We start from the raw sequence: 23,670 nt of genomic DNA, 5'->3' as shown, positions 1-23,670 counted from the left end.
GGGAGGAGTCTCCAGTGTCAGCACTTTGTAACAGTCAGAGGTAAAGCTGTAACTTTAAGTTTTCCGACATCTTCAGGACATCGGAGCTTATGCTTTGTGGTTTCTCTGTAACGTAACATTTTTTTGGTCTTATTAACGCCTTATAAGAGAGAAAAAATAGAGGCTGTTGAGAAAATGAATGTTTATAGCTGCCATAACATAAGTGAGAACAGGAACCAATTTGTTTCATGAACATTAAACAACATTAAATGTAAAAATACATGGATAAAAAGTATGAAAGGTTGTGTTATTGCTGTGGTATAAGAGGACCTCTGGGGTGGTAAAAGTTACTCTACTTTATCACACCACTGAATTTCCTGGTAGTTTAATATTTGTTTGTTGGAGTGCACCGTGCTGTTATAAAAAAGAATGCTGACTCCCAAACTCCCCTCCTAATGATTGATTCAGAGTGTCATTAATGGCCTTCACACAACTTACATGTTTCACCTCACTGTTTAGAGGTTTTGACCTGAAGCAGATCATTTTGAGGAGTACTGGAGGTTAGTTCTTGTCGCAGTCCTGGTCACTGATCCTGTCAGATTTTTTCTGTTCTATGCTATTTAATCCACACAGCAGCTTATCAAAAGCATTGTGGTTTTAGGGAGTCAGAATCCAGAATTCAACAGAGCTGTGGTATAATACTCTATAGAGTTACAGTTTTACTGTAACACAACAATAAAGACTCCACCCAAACTGTGGACAATACACTTGGCTTCAGAGAGATATTACACTGATATTCCACACCACTGATAAGGAAGCACTGAATGGACCAGTTGAACAAGTAGTTCATAAACAATAAAGTCAATGTGGCTGTTGATGAAGCCTCTAAGAGACGCTTGGTGTGGAATTCCAAATAAACAGATGGTATGAACTCCGTGGGGACACAGAGTGTCTAACCTCATAGCTCATCTGTGGACAAATGTGGATCTCTAAAAACAGTTTCCCCAAAACACCACAGTATAATGATAAACATAATTAAAGTGTAATTGTAATTATTGCCAAATTGCTGTGGTATAAACAGGGTGGTGAGTGAATTTCAAGGGGGGGACAGTGTTCCATTTCGAATGGCCTAATTTATTTTCAGAAATGAAAAGGTTTTCTATCTTTTATCCTCTCGAAAGCCTATGAAAGCGAGTTCCGCACATAAGCATAGTGGGGATATTCTGCGTATGGTTGCACAATATTGACTTTCATAATTCACCATAATACATACAGGCTGTAGCCAATGGGAACACTACTCTATCAGCAGGCATCCTCATAGGGCCGATCAGACCACCTCAGGTAAGTTAATGGAGGCTTAACAGAGCTGAAGAACTTAACAGAAGGCTTTTAGAAACTTTGATATGGATAAAGCTGTGTGCACATACCTGAAATGATCCAGGTTTAATCTATTTTGAAGACCCTTATCCTTAATTTATTTTCACTATCATGGCTTGCTAAATATTATATCCATAGTTATGTTAACCTACGTGTTCATTACAAATAGAAACTTGGTCAATAGTTACACAGAGAGATATGTAATGTTTATAAAGTGTTTTAGCTGTCATTTATGCAGATTCTCAAGCATAAAGCACATGGGCGTTTAGTGTACCACTTTCATTTTTTTATTTCACTGACACAGGCTGTCACTCTTACTTTTGTTGATACAACAAACAAACAAAAATCTCCCCAACTAGAGCCCTCCCAGTGTATCTCAGCCATTTCCATCACTGGGTATAAGAAGAGGGAATGGTAGCACATGGATTCTTATATTTACACATTTAACAATGTTGTTATTATGAATCACTGTGTGTAAGAGTGTGTAACTGTGGGCGTACTGCATTCACCACATCTAATCAGAGGACTGAGCTTGTGCATTGCACTGCAGAGTTTCAAAGTTAGGAAATGTAGGAGATCAGTAGCAAATGATTCTGGGGTTAGTTGGATTCACATATTGCATTTTATGTAATAATTGCAAGAGTGTAAAGGCCATTTAACACCAAAAGCATTGCGGCCCATGTGTGTTGGGATGTAAAGCAATCATTACTGTTTTCTTGCACTGGTTTAGTAAATATGCAAATATCTGAATATATAATATAAACATACATTATTATAAACATACATAACATGCATAATTTGGAGATCTTTTTAAATCTCTTGCCAGACTCATGGGCATCCACAACCTGTCAGTAGCTTAGTAAGCTAGATAAATAAGGAGAACAGTGAAGAGTTTAACATGAGCCTGTTATGGAGAACCAGATGGTTGTAAAAGGCAGCAGTGTGCAGTAACACACTGATGAACCATGTTTACTGCTAAAAAGCTGCTACTGTAGAGCAAGACACACCCCTGGGGTGGGACATATAAGTTGTAAAGAGCAGTTAATTGGAGGATAATGAAGATGTTGATTGTTAAAAAATGTTGATTGTTATCCCAGAAGTGATGGACTATAAAAATAAATCTAGAATATCTGCAAAATTATTTTCTGTATTTATTTTTTCAGATATAGTTGTATTGGTGTTATGACATAAAGTGACCATTACAGAAAGTTTTGAAACACCACTTTTGATTTCTGGGCTACTTTAAATAGACGCTCTGTGTGCTGACAGTGTGTAGTGTAAAGTTCATGTTGATTTACACTGACAGTGTGTTGGTGTGCTGTAAAATGGGCTTAAAAGAAATAATAATAATAATAATAATAATAATAATAATAATAATAATAATAATAATAATAATAATAGTCATCATCATCTAACGGTTTTATTTATTTAATTTTAATTATATAATATTATGTTTGTTGCTGGTGAAGCCACTGGAAAGCAGAAATCGTTCATTCTTATTGTACAATGATGCTCAAAAAAACTCTCACGTCTACAAAAATGACAGCAGAGTCAGTAGTAGATATGAGTGGATCACCTACAGCAGGGTTAATGTTTAACAAATATAATTTAATTAATATGATAAGACAATATTCATGTCAATTAACGCGCATGAATGTGAAGTATAATGTGTATTTACATTATACACAGCAGTCCTAGTGTTATTAATAATAATGATGAAATTCTTGTTTGTGAAATACTTGACCACTTGAAAATGTTCATTTTGATATTGTGTAAAATAAAAATCTCAGTAGAGATGTGTGAAGTATATATGATGCTGATTTCGCAGAGCCATATGCCATCATGCCTCCATTGGAACAATTCATGGATGTTTCTTATAACGAGAGGAGAGAACTTTTCTACAGAGATGTGGAGCGAGGCGATGTAGTCATCGGCAGAATTACGTCAATCCGAGATTTCGGGTTCTTTGTTAATCTTCTCTGCACTGCTGGGGGAATGGAGAGGGACGTAGAAGATCTGGAGATCATGGTGCCTTAAACATGATTTACACTTTGACCTGAATGCTCACACTTACCCTGCACTGTTATATGGGGTTTCACATCATTCTTTTAAGTGAGAGACTTTTGTTTGTGTTGTTAATTGGAGGATAATGAAGATGTTGATTGTTAAAAAATGTTGATTGTTATCCCAGAAGTGATGGACTATAAAAATAAATCTAGAATATCTGCAAAATTATTTTCTGTATTTATTTTTTCAGATATAGTTGTATTGGTGTTATGACATAAAGTGACCATTACAGAAAGTTTTGAAACACCACTTTTGATTTCTGGGCTACTTTAAATAGACGCTCTGTGTGCTGACAGTGTGTAGTGTAAAGTTCATGTTGATTTACACTGACAGTGTGTTGGTGTGCTGTAAAATGGGCTTAAAATAAATAATAATAATAATAATAATAATAATAATAATAATAATAATAATAATAATAATAATAATAATAATAGTCATCATCATCTAACGGTTTTATTTATTTAATTTTAATTATATAATATTATGTTTGTTGCTGGTGAAGCCACTGGAAAGCAGAAATCGTTCATTCTTATTGTACAATGATGCTCAAAAAAACTCTCACGTCTACAAAAATGACAGCAGAGTCAGTAGTAGATATGAGTGGATCACCTACAGCAGGGTTAATGTTTAACAAATATAATTTAATTAATATGATAAGACAATATTCATGTCAATTAACGCGCATGAATGTGAAGGATGATGGCGACGTTAGTGACTTTTATCTTGAAAAACTCCGCTATCTAACGCAGTTTATTAGCTTCGTGTCAGTTTTTTCCCCTCTTTTTTGCAGACGTATCCAGCAACTAGTCAGTGCTAAAATAGAGCACACTTCTACAAACATCTATCATCTACAATGCTGAAGATGCCTACAAATGAAATATCAGAAGGTACAGATTTTGACAGGATAAAAAAAAAAAAAAAAAAAAAAAATTCAGGCAGCATTTAGGACATGTGCCGTTTAGCATATGCTTACTAGTAGTGTTATCCTATAGCTGCTCATTTTAGCTCAGGTTTTGTTTTGTGTCTTAGTGTATTGAATTAAGGAAAATAAACTGAGTTTAGCATTTTATTCAAAAGACACGTCGGAGATTATTATATTTGTATGGGGAGCTCGCAGCTGTCTACGAGAAGCTAGTCAGCGCTTACACTAGCTTAACGCGCTAGTTTAGCTAGCTGTTTTTAGCATCTTATTTGTTAGGACCAATTTCAGATTTAGTCTGTTGTAGAGATTGAATGTTTCCTAAATATGTGTTAACATTTTGATGAATTAACAAACCTGCCCTGCTTCATTATTACATCGCAGTAAAAAAAAAAAAAAAGTGTAGTATTTCTACTTAAATTCGTATTCTATATTAGATGTTATGTTAAGTGTTCTATGCATTGCACACCTTAAAATAATAATAATAAAATAATAATAATTGTAGGTACAGTTGTTATGTTTAAATAAGAACAGTTCTTATGAGTCTATAAGCTCCTGTTTTTTTTCCTCTAATTAATCTGGCATGTTTATTAATGTCGTCCTCCCACTGCATGGATTATATGTAAGGAATAAAACAATGGGTTGTGCTTTTATATTAAATTAAGCAACAGTGTGCCAGTGTGATGATGCAGGGTTTCTGTAACCACCCTGAAGTTTTCTATAACAACATATCCTGAAGTGTTGTATTCTTTTTATTTCACAACAGTTTGTCAGTGATTACATTTATTATTTAATAAACAATGACATGTTGTACTTTTTCTGTTTGTAGCTACATTTAATGTTGTCTATGTCCGTGAAACAATTTAGTACCTGTTCTCATTAGTTATAAACAGTCGTTACTTCCTGTCTCTCTCACTGTCTCTCTCTGTCTCTCACGCTGAATTCAGCAGTGCTGTGGTATGCTTTGTAATATAAAGTTGCCAGTAATATCAGTGTTTTTTGTCTTTCTCCTCAGGTTGGAGTATGTGTACCGGTGCAAGGAGAACGTATTGTTGAGCATGGATAGAGATTTACTCAAGCAGTCCGTGGCGTTTCATGGACAGACCCTGTTTTCTCTTTTAAAATGTGAACAGAGTGAAAATCCAGACTTTAAACATGTTACAGCTGATCTCGCCAAATCTGTGAACCAGAGGTACCAGTTGAATTTTTCATGATCCTGATCTGAGAAATCATGTACATCTGTTTATTAGGTTGAACATATAAACTTTAGATTCAAAATTTGACCTTAAAATTTTTTTTTGTCACTAACTGTTTTCATATTAGATATGACTATAATATTATGGGATTTCCCAGTTCTGTAAATTGGTTCCAACGGTCTATTTTTAGAAGCTTCATCTGTGTTTAGACAGAATATTAAATACATTTTAGAACAGAAAAAAAATTAACCTCAGTGCCTCAGACCCAGTAGAAGAGGCATCGTTTCTGTGTCCATTAGTCCCAGAGAAGGAGGCATGAATTTTGTCAGTTAGTGTTCTAGAGAAGGAGGCGTGGCCTGTGTCCATTATTCCTATAGAAAGAGATGTGGCTTTTGTCCATTAGTCCCAGAGAAGGAGGTGTGGCCTGTGTCTATTAGTCCTAGAGAAAGAGGTGTGGCTTTTGTCCATTAGTCCCAGAGAAGGAGGCGTGCCCTGTGCCTCTATATCTGTCAGTAACAGTGAAAGATGTGTGGCCTCTGTCTCAATTCCAATGAAGAACTTGTGGCCTCTGTGTGGCTCTCTGTGGTGATGATGTGGCCTCTGTGTGGCTCTCTGTGGTGATAATGTGGCCTCTGTGTGGCACTCTGTGATGACGTTGTGGCCTCTGTGTGGCACTCTGTGATGACGTTGTGGCCTCTGTGTGGCACTCTGTGATGACGTTGTGGCCTCTGTGTGGCACTCTGTGATGACGTTGTGGCCTCTGTGTGGCACTCTGTGATCACGTTGTGGCACTCTGTGATCACGTTGTGGCACTCTGTGATCACATTGTGGCCTCTGTGTGGCACTCTGTGATGATGATGTGGCCTCTGTGTGGCACTCTGTGATGACATTGTGGCCTAGTGTCTCAGTCCCAGTGAAAGAGGCGTAACTTCTGTATCATTCCCAGTAAAGGACTTGTCACTGTGTGTCATTCCCAGCGAAGGAGCTGTGTCACTGTGTGTCATTCCCAGTGAAGGAGGCATGACCTCTGGAATGGTCAGCCAAAGTGAAGGAGGCATGGCCTGTAGTGCTTATATCTTTTCTACTGAGCCTGTTAACTAATATTATACATTATGCATCTGATCATAAATTGTATTTCCTTGGAAGAAAAAACACCCCTAGTGCTACATTTATTAATTTGCAAGTAAGCACCTCATGCCAACACCAACCAGAGAGCATGATGAAAATCCAGCCTGTTTTTATGAACACCTTTTTGGAAATCCTAACTCTGAACTGGATATAAATTTTGTTTAGGCATCATATAAATTTATTGTAAAAAAAATTGTAAAAAAAAAAAAAAACAAAGTGGATTTTTTTTGGTTACATGTTCTGGTCAGTACAGTTGATCCAAGGCAGTCTTAGATTTTATAGCAGCACATTTGTAACTATTATTCTCAAATTCTCGTTCAGTTGTTAGTTTTGCCACACATTTCACAATCCTCATGCATAGTGGCTGCAACAAGGATGTTTTTAGCAATTGTACTTAATGCTGTTTTTCTCTGTTCATGTGTTGTAACAGGGATAAAGAAGATGACAGTCCTGTTGTGGAACAGTTTATTGCAAGGAAAGCAGACCTTCTGTTTGCTCCAGCATGGAAATCAACCACACCTGGAGAAGAGGAGTGGCAGGAAGAGTCACAAGGTGTTTTTTTTATGCACAGTTCAAATACATAATCAAAGCTGTAAAACCCAGAGTCCTTAAAACCACCCTTAAAACAATAATAGTTATATCTAATAATTAACCATAGTTTTAGATATAGATTTTAGTTACTGCAGTTCCAAATATGTAGAATTTAGTTCCAAATTATTTCTGCATCTGTTTTTTATTATACAAACCAAAAGTCAATAACATACGAGTCTAAACAAATAATAGACACTGTGTCTGACATGGTTGAAATCTCATTAACAATCACCCATTTACTTGGACTTTATGAGCTTTAAATCCACTAATATTTTGAGAGTGAGCATATTGCTGTGCAATGATGACAGAAATAAAATGAATCAAAATGACTAAGGATTTTAGATGTTCAGCTTGTGCCTGTGACTTTGTAGCAGCATTACACCTTTGTGTTTACCATTCCACCTTCAGTTACTTGTTTAAGCAATAATACTTTTTGATTTGGTGTATAAAGTGTATTTTCTAGACCATATTGTTTTGTAGTAGATTGACTCTTATTCAGGGAAATATGAACTGTTTCTTAATTCAGAGAACAGACTTGCGTTCTCGTGAAGTCTGGTCTTGAATGGCTACCTTGGAAGAATGAACTCTGAAGGACAGGAGTACATAGAATGCATCTTTGTGAAAATTGAGATATTCTGTGAGCTTCCTGTTGTGCAATGGACCGTCCAAGCACATTTCTAGTAGTGGGGCAAGGTCCTCATCTCTGCCGTGCTCCCTAAGTAATATGTTTCAGCTGGTTAATAGATTTACTTTTAACTGACTGATTAACCAAAAATTAATTAAGCATGTTTTAATGTAGTAAGCTCTCTGCTTGTAACTGCGACCTCACGTTAACTAAAACCTAAGCTAAAGAGTTTACCGTTACCTCAGGATGGAAGCTAGCCTTTAATCAAAATACTTCTGTGGGATAAATTTGACTTTTCAACAGCCTCATATATATCTCAATCTAATTCATTTACCAAAATCATTCTTTCTAAATACGTATTTAGATTTATTTAGATTGTCATTAAAATGATGCTAAATACAGGTATGGGTCAGGCTTCCGTTAACTGCTATTGTTTTGCTGCAATGACTTCGGGGACTTCATGCGGGTTAGGTGTGCTCAGGTCTGCATCCGATGCATCCTCGATATCAAGAACACATCCGTGTAATTTCATGAGTATAACAAACCAATACTTGAGTATTTACATTATACACAGCAGTCCTAGTGTTATTAATAATAATGATGAAATTCTTGTTTGTGAAATACTTGACCACTTGAAAATGTTCATTTTGATATTGTGTAAAATAAAAATCTCAGTAGAGATGTGTGAAGTATATATGATGCTGATTTCGCAGAGCCATATGCCATCATGCCTCCATTGGAACAATTCATGGATGTTTCTTATAACGAGAGGAGAGAACTTTTCTACAGAGATGTGGAGCGAGGCGATGTAGTCATCGGCAGAATTACGTCAATCCGAGATTTCGGGTTCTTTGTTAATCTTCTCTGCACTGCTGGGGGAATGGAGAGGGACGTAGAAGATCTGGAGATCATGGTGCCTTAAACATGATTTACACTTTGACCTGAATGCTCACACTTACCCTGCACTGTTATATGGGGTTTCACATCATTCTTTTAAGTGAGAGACTTTTGTTTGTGTTGTCTTTCTTAGGGTCTGTGTCCAATCAGAGATGTCCCATCAACCGGAAATCATGATGATCCTTTGTCTTATTTCCACATTGGGGATTTGATCAGAGGTACGTTTAGAGGAGGAATAGAACACCCCAGTCACAATTCGAATCATGATACTGTTTTACATAATACAATTCGATTCAGTTTGATTCTACGTTTTTCTTTCTTTTCTTTTACATTTAGAGCACATTGTTTGGATTTATTATCTTTTAAGTAACACAGGTGTGTTTTAAATCTTTCAGTTTCAGCTGGAATGATGAATTTATCATGAATAAATGTAGAGGTTAAGAAATACATATCTCTTGTATGTTACACATATACAATATCTACATTCTTGATTTTTTTATTTATTTAAACACCTTAATTTTAATAATTGTAAATTTCCATGGTAATCCTTAAAATCTATCAAATTAAACAGATACCCCTTTATTTCAACATGACTATTATGAATTTAAAACTCACATTTTACACATGACTAATACATTTAAGATGTATTATCCAATTTTGTTTAGCTGGTGTGAAGGACATTGACCGCTATCACGAGAAGCTGACAGTCTCACTTTATCCCACCTCTCTGGCCTTGAACATGGAGCGAACCAAATTGGGTGTAATAAGCAAAGAAGAGTTACCTCTTCACTACACGTAAGATGAACTGTGTGCGCTATATCCTCCTCTTATTGAACTCTTATTGGTGCCAATACTTTAATCTTAGTGATAAATAAATGGATTTAAACTTTTATTGTTTGCTTTCTTATCCATTTCCCCCTATCTAGTCATTGTTATTTGGGATTTAGCTCTAACGTGATTTGGATCGCAAGAAAAAATAAAATAAAACCAAGTTTATATCAAACTGCAGTCAGAGAACAATTGTGAGTAAATTAAAAAAAAATTAAACCTTAAAAAGGATGTTAAAATTGTTTCCTCTAAAATAAACAATTAGAAAAGAGACTTATAATTAGAGAAAATGATGGAAAAGCTGTAGACATTATCAGGATGATTTTGCGACTAATTTGTTTAGCCAGTCAGTGATTTATTTCTAACTCTGTCCATATGCCCTCAGTGCCTGACAAAAATGCAGGATTATGGATATGTTACTGGGCCGAGCTACACTGTCCAATGGGAGGAATGCTACAATTTGTTAGTCCACAGTTACACACTATAACTCCATCTGTTTATCTGTACAAAAATTATTGGCACCCCACTGGATACCAGTGGAAAAAGGCATACCACTGACCAATATAACTTGGGTTATGGCTGTTTCCAGCATTATCTCTGAGTGGTGGTTTATTTTTATTTTTTTCCGCTCTTGTTCAGTCGTGGTGAACAGGTGACTACAGACAGCAGAGAGTCATACGAGATGTTACTCCAGAGTTCACTCGGCTTCTCTAACCCATCCAGTGTTGACTATTTGCTCGGCATGCTGGGAATCGGTGACACACAATCTCACTCACTAATGAGAGGATTACAGAGGTATAAGAGTGATTTATTTATTTTTTGTAAATACAAATTTGGGTATGATAATTATGTGTAGTACAAAATATATAGTTAATTTTATTTGTTTTATAGTAAACATTTCATGGAAGATGATTTTGCAAGTGCAATTCGGAAGAAGCAGTCTGCTTCCTGGGCATTGAAATGGTACGCATGATATGCATCTTATCCATTAACTTGTCTTTATTTTATCGATTATGTCTTATTAATGTAACACTGAAATGGAAACTCATTTACTGTGTGAATCTTTTGCAGTGTGAAAGCTGGTGTGAATCATTTCAAATCAGGCCGCCATGTAGAAGCAATGAATGAGTACAACAAGGCTTTAGAGATGGACACCAATAATGTCGAGGCTCTCGTAGCACGTGGTGCTCTGTAAGCTCCTCCACCTGAAATCAAAACAATTCACAATTAATTCTTTTTTTTTTCTACCAAGTTAAACAGATTCGATTTTTGTTAATAGAAAGCGTTTCTAAGCATTTTTGTTAATACAAATGCTTTCTTTCTGCAGATATGCCACTAAAGGCAGCTTGGTGAAAGCTATCAGTGACTTTGAGCTAGCTTTGGAAAGCTGCCCAACACACAGGAACGCTAAGAAATATCTGTGCCAAACACTGGTGGAACGAGGTGGCCAGTAAGTCTGTTTAGACAAATAAAACTTCCTGTGTTCATCGCTCACAGATTCCTGGGTTGAATTTAATTTTATAACTGTTACCTGTTAGTTCCTATAAGATTTTGTTTGCATCCACATACAGTGCCCTCTACTAATATTGACACCCTTGGTAAATATGAGCAAAGAAGGCTGTGGAAAGTTGTCTTTATTGTTTAACCTTTTGATCATTTGTTAAAAAAATTCACAAAAATACTCTACTCTCATGGATATCAAACAATTGCAAACACAACACTGGTTTATGAAAAAAAAATTGTTAAATATAGGTGTGCATCAATTATTGGCTTTCTTTTAGTCAATACTTTGTGCTAGCTCCCTTTGCAAGATAACAGCTCTGAGTCTTCTCCTATAATGCCTGATGAGGTTGGAGAATACATGGGATAAGGGAGCTGAGACCATTCCTCCATACAGAATCTCTCCAGATCCTTCAAATTTTGAGGCCCATGCTGCTGGACTCTCCACTTCAGTTCACCCCACAGGTTTTCTATGGGTTTCAAGTCAGAGGACTGGGATGGCCATGGCAGGACCTTGATTTTTTGGTCAGTAAACCATTATCGTACTTTTCCATATGGCTACCTCTCTGTGTGCGCCAAAACCACCTCTGGTGTTTATTTCCAGCAAGCTCTATTTTGGTTTCATCTGACCATAGAACCCAATCTAGTAGTGTCTGGCAAACTGAATGCTTGAGCTTGTTTTTGGATGAGAGTAGAGGCTTTTTTCTTGAAACCCTTCCTAACAACTTGTGGTGATGTAGGTGACTTTGGATTGTAGTTTTGGAGACTTTCTAACCCCAAGATACAGCTAACTTCTGCAGTTCTCCAGCTGTGATCCTTGGAGATGGTTTTTTTTTTTTGGCCACTCGAACCATCCTCTTCACAGTGTGTTGAGACAATTTAGACACACATCCTCTTCCAGGTTGATTCATAACATTTCCAGTTGACTGGAACTTCTTAAGTATTGCCCTGATGGTGGAAATGGGCATTTTCAGTGATTGTACTGTTTTCTTATAGCCACTTCCCATTTTGTGAAGCTCAACAATCTTTCTTTTGTGCACATCACAGCCATATTCCTTGTTCTTACCCATTCTTATGAATGACTAAGGCTAAGCTCACACTACACAACTTTTTCCTCTTGTAATCGGGAGTCTTGAAGTCGTTGTGGTTTTCACACTATGTTATTGCTCGGCGACAGGGGGTCACACACTACACGACCTGACAACGACTCTGTCACCTGACGACTCTGTCTGGTGTCCAGACAACGTTTTGTCACGAAAACACACATGAGAAGTGACACAGATATATGACGCGAAAACCACACGTGAAACGTGTCTGAGTTGTTTATTTGAAGATGGATGTAGGACAGAAAAAAGTGGTATGAGAGACAAATAAAAGTGGATGAAAGAATGGATTAGCACAAATGGGCAGCAGGAATTGTGTGTGCTACAGAGAAAGTTGGAGGTGAGTAAAAAGGTTTTGCGGGTTTCCCTTCCCCACCCCATGCCTTGCTCTCTCATTGGCTGTAGCTCATTGCTGCAATCAACGTGACGACACTTTTCACACCACGGGATATGGAGTCGCCTGACAGGTCCTGATATTTATCATGCCAAATATCTGTGTGGTGATGTGTCAGCGAGCCTCTAACACATAACGATCGACTGCTGATTGGTGATGCTTACTGCTCGCCGAGCTGCCTCTGATCAAGTGGTTTTTGTTGGTGAGCTCGGCGACTTGCAAATTTGGTTTAAAATCGTTTACTGTGAACTAGGCTTAAGGGAATTTGGCCTATGTGTTACTTCATATTTATACCCCTGTGAAACAGGAAGTCATGATTGAACACTTTAATGTTCCTAGTCACCCAGGTGTACTAAAACAAATGTAAAATATCAATGGGAATATACTTCAAATATATTTTTCTCATTTGAATTCATTGAGGTGCCAATAATTGTTGCACACCTATATTTAACGAAGGTATTTTTCTAAACCTGTGTTGTGTTTGCAATTGTCTGATATCCATGAGAGCAGAGTATTTTTGTTAATCTTTTTGAACAAAATTTCACAAGTTTAAACAATGGACATTTTTTTTTACCGCCGCCTTTGCTCACATTTACCAAGGGTGTCAATATTAGTGGAGGGCACTGTATTCAAGATTAGGAGCTCCATAGGGAGAATTGAGCAAAGTGAGCTCATATCTCTCTAAATAAGCCAGTTATATAACAATATATACAATGCTAACTGGGTTTGGGTAAGTAAATAATGATTTGCTTAAATTCATAGTGTCGCCAAATAATGTTTACGTCTAGGAATCATTTACACACTATTTAAGACAGTGCTAAGATGTAAAGCAAGTGAAATGGATTTTTTATTTTATAAGATTTAAACTTTCCATTGGTTGTGCGAATTGCCAATGTAAAAATGTATACATTTTGTGCATGCTAATTGATAGTTTTTGGAAGTCTGGGAATCTTATCCTAATAAGAAATAATTGTTTAAATGTGCGGTTGATGTCTGGTCTCTACTCCTCAGGCTGGAGGAAGAGGAAAAGCTGATTACAGCAGAAGGGCTTTATAAGAAAGCAATAGCTTTAGATGACACATTTCATGAAGCGAAGGAAGCACTGAGGAAGCTGCAGATGCACATCCAGGTGAGCTGGAACATGTCCACATGCATCACCTGTCAGAAAAACACTCCTCCTATTTGTCAGGTGTTTAACAATTTTTCAACATAGGCTGTAGGCATAGCATTGTATTTCCAACTTTTTTTTCTTATGTGATAATGATGGAACTGATTGTTTGGAAAAAACAATGTAGATTTACAGTGCAGCTCTACAGTGTAGGCTTACATAACAGTTTTACACTGCACATGTGTAGCTTTACAGTACAGTTTTACAACTTTACAGTGTAGCATACAGTACATTACAGCTTTACACCGCAGATGTGCAGATTTACAATGTCGGTTTACATTACAGAATTACACTGCGGATGTGCAGGTTTACGGTGCAGTTTTACAACTTTACAGTGTAACGTATGGTACATTACAGTTTTACACTGCAGATGTGTAGCTTTACAGTGCAGTTTTACAATGTAGGTTTACATTACAGCTTTACACTGCAGATGTGCAGATTTACAGTGTAGGTTTTTAACTACAGCTTTACACTGCAGATGTGCAGCCTTACAGTAAATATAATATTTATAAAGCAGGTTATAGAGACTCTGAGGCTCAGGGTGGTGCAAACTGTTTGATAAAGTTGTTTTTTGACAGGTTTTATGAAATTTGTTGGAAAGTTATAAATAATTACATTTAGAAATGTACCTTGTGTCTTGTTACACTGATGAAATATTTTTGTTGTTTGTGTGTGTCTTTTGACTTGGGATGTTGAACTCTGATTGCTGTTGGACCCTCAATCCTAATTACACCGGTTCGGCACAAACGCCATCTCTGGAAAACCCTGTTTGGACTGAATCAACACTGGTTTGTATTCTGCTGCTTGTGCTGGCTGGTAACTGTACCTTTGTCTGTCTTCTGTACATTCTTAAAATCGCACAATGCTTTCTTACGTTCTTGATGTCCTGTCATGTCCTGATGTTTGAAATGTTGACGGTCTGCTGGAATTGTCATCTATGGCCATCTTGCAAAAAAAAAAAAATTACTGCATGTCCCTGCATGCCTGATTTATCACTTGTACGTGGTTTTTAATTTCCACTGTGCCAATTGACCGCTTTAAAGAAAACTCTTAAACTGAAAGCCGAGGAGGCTGCAAAGGAGAAGGAAAAGCAACTAACTGCGGAGACGAGCGCAGAAAAATTACGTAAGATCTTAAAAGAAGAAAAAAGGTAATGACTGATACTCACACACAGATTGGAGTCTGGTTCTGCATTTTTGTATTTATTCCTACTTTTTACACAAGTATCTGACCATGGTTATGATTACTGTATTTGTAGTGTTTAAACTCCCCCTGAACTCTATGGCACAATATCCTCTTGGATATTGATTCTGATTTATTTATTTATTTATCATTTATTTATTTTTAGCTTGGTTATTTGGGTCAGATTTCTGTCTACAACGGAGATTTTCTTAGCCATGTGTTATGAAACTGACTTGGGGGTGGGGCAGTATATGAGCTCAGCTTGTGATGTCACTAAAAAGATTCAATGGCATGAAATTATAACAGTTCATTTTGCAATAATTAGTAGGGAATGATGGTTAGCCACAGAAACCTTCCAGTTAGCTAACTTGTCATGGTAACATTGAAGTATTATTATTTGCTATTGTTGGTTGATGATAAATGATTCAGTGAGAAGATGAAGCAAATCCTACTGGTTCTGGGAGCTTTGACAGTGGTGAGCTATCTTGATAAGCTAACTAGATGGCTAGCTAATTGTGATGGGGCATATCCAAACTGCTTGTCATGCATGTTCATGTTTCTTTGTATTTATAATGAAAGTGAAGGTGTAGGTTCTAAGGCCTTTTTTATCGAAAGGAAATATATGAAACCATTTCTAATCAAACATTATTATTGTGTAATAGCTTAATTATGTTCAATTGGAATTTTAAAATGACTATTGATTGCACACTTTTTAAAGAATTAAGGAGTCCATAAAATTGACTTCTATCCAGGATGAAAAAGAAAAGGAAGAGGTATGACTCCACGTCAGAGACGTCCTCAAGCTCTGATTCCTCCAGTGATGACTTGTCCAGTCGCAAAAAACCCAAAAAGCGAAAGCACAAACGTAGACGCTCCTCTCACAGTGGTAAAAAACACAAGCAAAGGGTTTCGTCACGTGATGAGGAGGAGCACTACCCTGTTCCTGCTAACACCTCAGCATCCTTCATTAATGAGAAACAAACCCTCATTAAACTGCTGGATGGAGAGAACAGAGCCGAAAACCGAACACTCTCTCATGAAAAAAGCAGAGAAGGTAGGTTTGAAGACGACCCCTTCACCCGGAGCCCTGAGACTGAGGACAGGAAGGTCAAGGGTCAAAATGAGTGCTTCAGCGGATTAAATGGCCGGGACAAAGATACATATAGAGATCGCAGAAGATCTGAAGATGAACACAGCACTCAACAGGAAAGTTGTAGAAATGCACGCATCACTTCCTGTAGGAAGGATTCCTCCTCCTCGGCCTATTCAGAAACCTCACGCAAATCTGACTCACGTGATTTCGACTCGCGGAAATCCAGCTCTCGCACATCTGACTCGCGCAATTCTCACTCATCTGACTCTCGTAGATCAGACTCTTATAAATCTGGAAGCCATGGGAGGTCAGAGGTCAGGGAAGGGAATGATCGTCAAATAAGCTACAGTGATGTGAGCAAAGCCTGGGAGGGAAACCAGAAAAAGAATGTACCCACCAATTTATTGGATATCTTTAATCAGATTGCTGAATTTGAGAGAGAAAGAAAGAAGAAATGAATATAATGCAATTTTCTGTGTTGTCGCAATCGCTTCCTGCCTTGAAGAAACAAATAGAGATGGAGTGATGAACATGAGAACCCAGACCTGCCAACCTTTACCTTACATTGCATAGGAATATGCTGATACACATTATCACTTAAAAATACATAAAAATTACACATTGAAGAGTCTTCTTCACATTTTCCCACATGAAAGATGTCCTCACTGTCTGTCATGGTAAAAGGAGAATGTTTTGAGTTCATTAACTTGAAATAAATTAAGTGTCTGTTCACTTAGTTCACAATAGACATGTATATAATAAGTTAAACAGTTTAACAGTTAGTATAACAGTTAACTGTGTTTGTTATATATTAAATATAATAAAGGAATGTATTAAAGGAAAGTGATTTGGATGAAAGAGGAAGAAAACTTTAGACAACAAATTTAAAAATGAACAATTTTGGAAAATATATGGGACAAAGCATTATTACTCTTCGAGGTTGGCAGGTCTGGATACACTGATGCCTTGTAATAAACAAACATGATGATACCATGTGTTAATGTAGCAATTATCACTTCTTAATACCTTATTGTTAATTTTCTAAAATGAAATGCTTCCTTGACGACAAAAAACAAAAACAAACAAAAAACCCACAAAAATCTTTGTAGTTAAAAACTTTATCAAAGTGGTTCATAGTGCTGGGTTTAAACTACAGTCAGTACATTTCAGTACATTCATGGATGAGGTTTGTTGCCAATTTTTCTCTATAGAGGGCTATAAACTGCAGAATGTAATCAGGTGTGGAAATGTACGGATTGTAGTTTAGCTAATAATTAGATGTACATCTGTCTATTTTTAGGGATTTCACTCTGATGCTTTTTGTTTCTCAATCAGTCTGATTAATGTTTTAGGAATGTGTGTACAACATGTAAACCAATATATCCAAGCATCTCCTAATAAACTGATGGTTAAAGCAAAAGGAATTTGCATAATCTTGTATAATTTGTGTAGCCAGTATTTATACCTGAATTTAGATATGCATCACGCTAAACTGGTGGCTGTAATCTTTTTTGTTTGTTTGTTTACTGTTAGCTTTTTGTAGCTTTAATGCAAAACTAAAAAAAAAAAAAAAACCCAAAAACCAACAGCTTAATACTATACAGTATGGTGATTACATGGAAATGGTGTCTAGTTTTTGGCGTTTTATCATTTATAAGCGACAACAAAAAAGTAATTGTTTTTTCAAGTTAATAGTTTTCTTCTAGACCTACTGTAGCTTGTACTTTAAGATGTTTACAGTAAATTTAATATTAGCTTCATCTGTTGTCATGTTTCTGTGTGCATCATTATTTTTTATAATAAAAGCAGCAGTTTTCAGCCAAGTTCAATGATGTATTGACCATATACAATGGAGAGAAAAAAAATGTCCAGTAGAGGGCAGTTCAACACAACAGTACAACCTGAGTGTGTTAGAAAGGTGATAATATAATGCTTACACAATATTAAACGAATCTTTAACGTGCACTCATTCTCTTATGAGATATTTTGATATTAACTGTGAAAATATTCGTTTTTAAATTTAGAGTAAGTAATTATTAATGTAGTATTGGCAATTATAATTTGGTCCTGATATTTCTTTAACAACTATTCTTATTTTAAGTATTGGTAGCGCTTGTTAATTATTATCAAACAGAATGTAAGAAACACGCAGGCACACACACATGATCACGAATGTGTTAGTTCTGCAAATTTCTCCTTTTTTCAAACAAGTACAAAGTACTTTTTAAAATATTGTTGGGATACTAGTCTTGGTGTTCCTTGGTGTTGGATGAAAGTGTGTGTGGGCGTGTTTATATATCTTGGTGGGGACCATATGTCCCACCACAAGGATACAGATGCATTTATTTATTGATGTATCTATTGAATAAATAATAATTAAATAATTAAATAATTTATTAATTAATTACTTGCTTACATACTTGCTTACCTTTTTAGGATATTTGGCTGGACCCCACAAGGAAAACTGCTTTAAAAAAAAAAAAAAAAAAAAAAATATATATATATATATATATATATATATATATATATGTGTGTGTGTGTGTATAACGTGTGTATATATATGTGTATATATATATATATATACATATATAGTATGTGTGTATATATATATAATATAAAATATATATATATTGTATGTGTGTATATATATATATATATATATATATATGTATATATATATATATATATATGTGTGTGTATATATATATATATATGTGTATATATATATATATATATATATATATATATATATATATATATATATATATATATATATATATATATTATGTGTATATATGTGTGTGTGTGTGTGTGTGTATGTATATATACACATACATACATACACACACTTCTATCACTAGGTGGTGGAATGTCTCTGTGCGTTCGTCTCATTCTCATTAGTGCAAGAATGAGTAGTTAAATGTTTGTAAGATTTAGATGGAATCATTATTCTAACCAGCAGATGAACTGATTTTGGGATGGGTACAACAGGGTCAAGGTCACAGCAAGGTGCTAAATAGCTTCCCTCCTGTTTAAAATATATTTTAAATGTGTTTCAGACATAGAAATTTGTAACAAGACGTACTCAACTTAAGCATAAGCCATAAGGATTTTCTAGAGTCACACCATTTGAAAGTGTTAGTTTAGCCGAATAGCACTCCTTGTCTTTTAGTGCTAATTCACAATAATCAGTGGATAATATTTTACCTGATATCAGTCCAGTTCCTAAATGAAATTATAGCTAGAATCTTCAGTCAGATTGTTTATAACATTTTTTTTTCTTTAATGTGTGTATGGTTTACGTGGTAGCTACAATTATTATTATTATTATTATTATTATTATTATTATTATTATTATTATTACTACTACTATTATTATAATTATTTTTTCCCCCTCAACATTAGCCATCAGTGCTCTTATTTTTTTCCCTTTTCTCTTGAGAGCAGGCTCTCTGAAGGTCCTCTGATGACCTTGAGGAGCTCTTATGAGTTGTTGTTACTGCAGAATTATTCCTCCGAGTACTTTAAGTGGAAAACTGGGCTGAGCTCCTTTCAGAAAAGAAATTAAATAAATCAGACAAAGACCTCGAACACGTTAAAAATTGGCTGAAGGATTTTCTAAGCTGAACTTTATGTCAGGGGTGAAATTGGATCAGAAAAAATAAAACTTAATAAAAACTCTGATCCCAATAGCAAGTCTGAAGAGTTATGCTTCAGACTGTCAGGGAAAACATCAAAGTATCTTGTTAACCACACATCTCAGTCAGTCAGTGCACTGAGCAATTTAATTCAGAGGCCACAATCAACAAATCATAGCATTGTGGATTTTTCTGTATGTCTTATGGTTTTTAGTGATTTTTAATAAGATGATGACTATTTTCATTTTCTGCATATTATTATTCTTATTAGCTTCTTGCTTCTAACAAATGAAGATAATGAAGTTAATTCCAATATACAAATGTATTTAATTTTTTAAATAAATAGTTGTTGATTAAAATGTAAAATTTCACAGAAAAGAAATAGTTTCATCACCCTCATATCCAAGTCAAGTCCAAAGCCAAAGAGCAGTCTGTACAGGATTTCACTGTTTTTTTTTTTGTGTGTGTTTGTTGCGGCTTTTTTCAAAATTTGCGATGCAAGTTGAATTGATGAAATTGCAATTGCATGAAATTGATTTTCACACTCTTTCACAGTGATGTTTGTTGGTAAATGAGACTTTTTAGCGATACTCATGTTAGACGCATGTGAATTGAAGTGGGCTTTGACTGAATGCATGTTGTGAGGACGTCATATGATTTGACTTGGCCCAAATCTGTGGTAGTTTTGAAAAATTGCAAGCTCCTCTGAATATTGTCAGAGTTTACTTGATTTTGCATTAATTTCTGTGATCACAAAATTGTAACATCCTACAGGGACTGAATGAGGTTCCTGTTCTATGCATTGATTACTTACTGACCGGTGGATGTGCATAAGTCCATAATATTTATGTCTTCTACATGATCACAAGTGTTGTCTTTAGAAACTTTCAGTATATATGTGAAATGTAACTGTTCCATTAACAAGTGGCAAAGATGCCTCTTCAGATGTTCTGTGGTGTCTTTTTCCATTGATCTACAAGAGAAAGTTTAGTGCTCTCTCTGTCTCTCTCTCTCTCTCTGTGCGTGTTAGTGTGTTATGGGGGATTCAGAGGCGGATGCGGTGCGGATGATCTCTGAAAGTTGTCCAGCTCGGGCGTACAGCTATGCTTTCTGTTCACTGCCCCTTAATCTCATTTAATGGAATACATTTGTAATTGCCCACTTTAGTCTGGTTCCTGTTCGTCTGGCTTGATGTGTGTGTTTGTGTGTGTGTGTGTGTGTGTGTGTGTGTGTGTGTGTGTGTGTGTGTGTGTGTGTGTTTGAGTTTCTTCAGGATTTAATCCTGCCTCCCTCACTGCGTCTCTCACACCCACTGACCCACAGCAGCTTCTCGTACAGCTGTGTGGCTCTTTTTACACAATGTGTGTGTGTGTGTGTGTGTGTGTGTGTGTGTGTGTGTGTGTGTGTGTGTGTGTGTGTCAGACATCTGCCAGTGAACCATTAACTTTCAGGCTGTGTGTGGTATCTGTCAGTAAGGGCGCATACCTATGTAAGACACTATTACATAGAAGGTTCTATGTTAAGTGTATTTATGACAAAGTTCTAAAAATATTCTTAGAATTCAATATTTAAATCCAAAACAAGTACAAATAAAAATGTTAAGTTCATGTCTTTACTATGTGTTTCAAGTGATTTTTTTACTCTGAACATCACACCTGTACTATACACTAGTCATTAAAATTCATAAACAGTGTTTTAAAATATTTTAAGTTGCATAATACAAACCTGGAGTCTGACATAGAATATAACGAAGAAGAGCAAAGTATTCTACTGCAGGAATTTTCAGAGAAGTTGTTATTTAGAATGTTAATATTAGCTTAAGTTTAGCATGCTCTATTGAAGCAGCTGGTAACCTTCATAGCAAAAGGAGAACTGTTTTGCATTGCAAATCTTTACAAAAGAGAATTAGCTGGTTCATAAGGTAACAAAGATAAATCGGCCATTTACAGAAGTACTGATCTGTGTGTTTTATCAATACTTTTCTTTGCATCAAGAAGTGTACATGTCTTCAAATTATTACTGAGTTTGCTAGCTAGTGTTTGATCACAGAAGTGGAAGTCTGACATAAATGTACGTGACACCCATCCTCAAGTGGAAATGATGTACAGTGGGGGAAATAAGTATTGGATGCATCAACATTTTTTTCAGTAAATGTATTTCCAATGAGGTAATTCACATGAAATTTTCACCAGACATCAGTATTCACAACATTAAAGTCCATAAATGAAGTTATGTGTAATAAAGTGGAATGACACAGGAAAAAAGTATTGAACACGCTAAGAAAAAGCAGTTCTCCAAGGCAAGGAACCAACTGAAATCCGTAAGTAATTATACCCTCTGTCTGTGCAAATTAATATCAGCTGGGTTAGAAAATTGATGGTGTATAAAAAGGTTTTTCGTTACCAAGGTGTCATACAAGAAACATCTCATGATGGGTAAAAGCAAAGAGCTCTCACAAGACCTTCGCAACCTTATTGTTGTGAAACATATTGATGGAATCGGATACAGATGTATTTCAAAACTTTGGAATCTTCCAGTAAGTGCCATTGGGACCATTATTTGCAAGTCTAAGCAACATCACTCCATCATCAACCAGTCACGCACAGGAGCTCCACGCAAGATTTCTTACCAGGCAGTCAGAAGAATAATCAGAAGAGTAGCCCAAGAAGCCAAGGACCACTCGGAAAGAGGTCTAGAAACACTTGGAGGCAACAGGTGCCATCGTCACAGAGAAAACAATAGGCAATGCACTCCACTGCTCACACTCACCTCGCAAGGCACCATTACTAAAGAAAAGGCATGTTGAATCTCGTTTAAAGTTTGCTACAACTAATTTGGATGAGCCTATAAAATACTGGGAGAGTGCAGTCTGGTCATTCTGGACAAATGAATCAAAGATAGAGTTGTTTGGCCACAGTAACAGCAGACATGTTTGGTGCAGACCAAAGACAGCTTTTCAGGAGAAGCACCTCATACCAACTGTGAACCACAGTGGTGGAAATGTTGTGTTTTGGGGTTGCTTCACTGCCTCAGGGACTGGACAACTTGCATTCATTGATCCATCCATCCATCCATTTTCTATACCGCTTATCCTACTGGGTCACTGGGAACCTGGAGCCTATCCCAGGGAGCTTTGGGCACAAGACTGGGTACACCCTGGATGGGGTGCCAATGCAGTCATTGATTCAACTATGAATTCTGCATCATATCAAAGAGTGCTTGATGATAATGTGAGGCCATTTGTCCAAAAGTTGACGTTGAACCGAAAGTGGACCTTTCAACAGGATAATGATCCTAAGCACACTAGCAAATCTACCAAGGATCCTACTGAAATGTTGTGGGAGGATTTGAAACGGGCAGTACATGCAAGAAAACCCTCAAACATTTTGCAACTAAAAGAATATTGCATGGAAGAGTGGTCAAAAATTCCAGCAAGCTGATGAAAGACACTGGTGAACAATTATTCAAAACGCCTACAAGAAGTTATTTCTGTGAAAGGGTTAGTACTAGCTTCTGATGCCAAGAAGTACTTACTTTTTCCACAGAAGGGTATCACATCTATTAATAGTTTTGTTGAATAAATGATTGGAAAAGCTATTTTTCTTGTGGGTTTTTTCAACTATCAACTTTGAACAAAGAGTTCAACAAGTTCTAAAGAGTAACTTTATTAATAGACACTGTTTCAAAGATGACCAAATGTTTGCTTGTCTAAATATGCCAAAGATGTGAACAATTGCCATGGGGTGTACTTATTTATTTATTTTCCACATGACTGTATATACACTATAAATTAGTGGTGTAATGCAATGAAACTATTCCTTTCTTTTGGAGAACAGTAAATCACCAGACATAGAAACGTCAACAGTGTCAGCATAACATGGCTCTGGCAGTTCCTCAACCTCAGCTACATCACTCCACTTTATAATTGGACTGTACTATATATGTGGACAGGATCATTTTTTTGTATAATCCTGCCAACATAGCC

The 23,670-nt window shown here is 36.2% G+C and overlaps 1 protein-coding gene across 2 annotated transcripts; it reads left to right on the top strand.

Annotated features, from left to right (window-relative positions):
- The first annotated feature begins 4,152 nt into the window (after positions 1-4,152).
- On the top strand, positions 4,153-17,807 carry ttc14 (tetratricopeptide repeat domain 14). 2 transcript variants are annotated; one of them, XM_017478412.3, is made up of 14 exons: positions 4,153-4,310; positions 5,358-5,534; positions 7,097-7,218; positions 8,596-8,795; positions 8,913-8,997; positions 9,116-9,154; positions 9,445-9,574; positions 10,247-10,402; positions 10,499-10,570; positions 10,679-10,798; positions 10,935-11,057; positions 13,616-13,733; positions 14,816-14,922; positions 15,707-17,807. In XM_017478412.3, the coding sequence occupies exons 2-14, from the start codon at positions 5,401-5,403 to the stop codon at positions 16,503-16,505; spliced, it is 2,205 nt and encodes a 734-aa protein (XP_017333901.1). In that variant the 5' UTR covers positions 4,153-4,310; positions 5,358-5,400; the 3' UTR covers positions 16,506-17,807. The 2 variants fall into 2 exon arrangements, with proteins under 2 accessions (XP_017333901.1, XP_017333902.1); XM_017478413.3 differs by lacking the exon at positions 9,116-9,154 and having other exon boundaries at positions 4,154-4,310.
- The last annotated feature ends 5,863 nt before the right edge of the window (positions 17,808-23,670 follow it).

The sequence above is a fragment of the Ictalurus punctatus genome, chromosome 10 (genome assembly GCF_001660625.3).
Source record: "Ictalurus punctatus breed USDA103 chromosome 10, Coco_2.0, whole genome shotgun sequence".
NCBI classification, from domain to species: domain Eukaryota; kingdom Metazoa; phylum Chordata; class Actinopteri; order Siluriformes; family Ictaluridae; genus Ictalurus; species Ictalurus punctatus.
The sequence above is the reverse complement of the archived record's forward strand: the minus strand, read 5'-3'. Positions and strand labels throughout refer to the sequence as shown.

Excerpts from the sequence above, each read along its gene's own strand:
- ttc14 (XM_017478412.3), top strand. The coding sequence starts at position 5,401 with ATGGATAGAGATTTACTCAAGCAGTCCGTGGCGTTTCATGGACAGACC. Across the intron at positions 9,155-9,444 it reads TTATCTTTTAAGTAACACAG|CTGGTGTGAAGGACATTGAC; the intron begins GTGTGTTTTAAA and ends AATTTTGTTTAG. Across the intron at positions 14,923-15,706 it reads ATCTTAAAAGAAGAAAAAAG|GATGAAAAAGAAAAGGAAGA; the intron begins GTAATGACTGAT and ends ACTTCTATCCAG.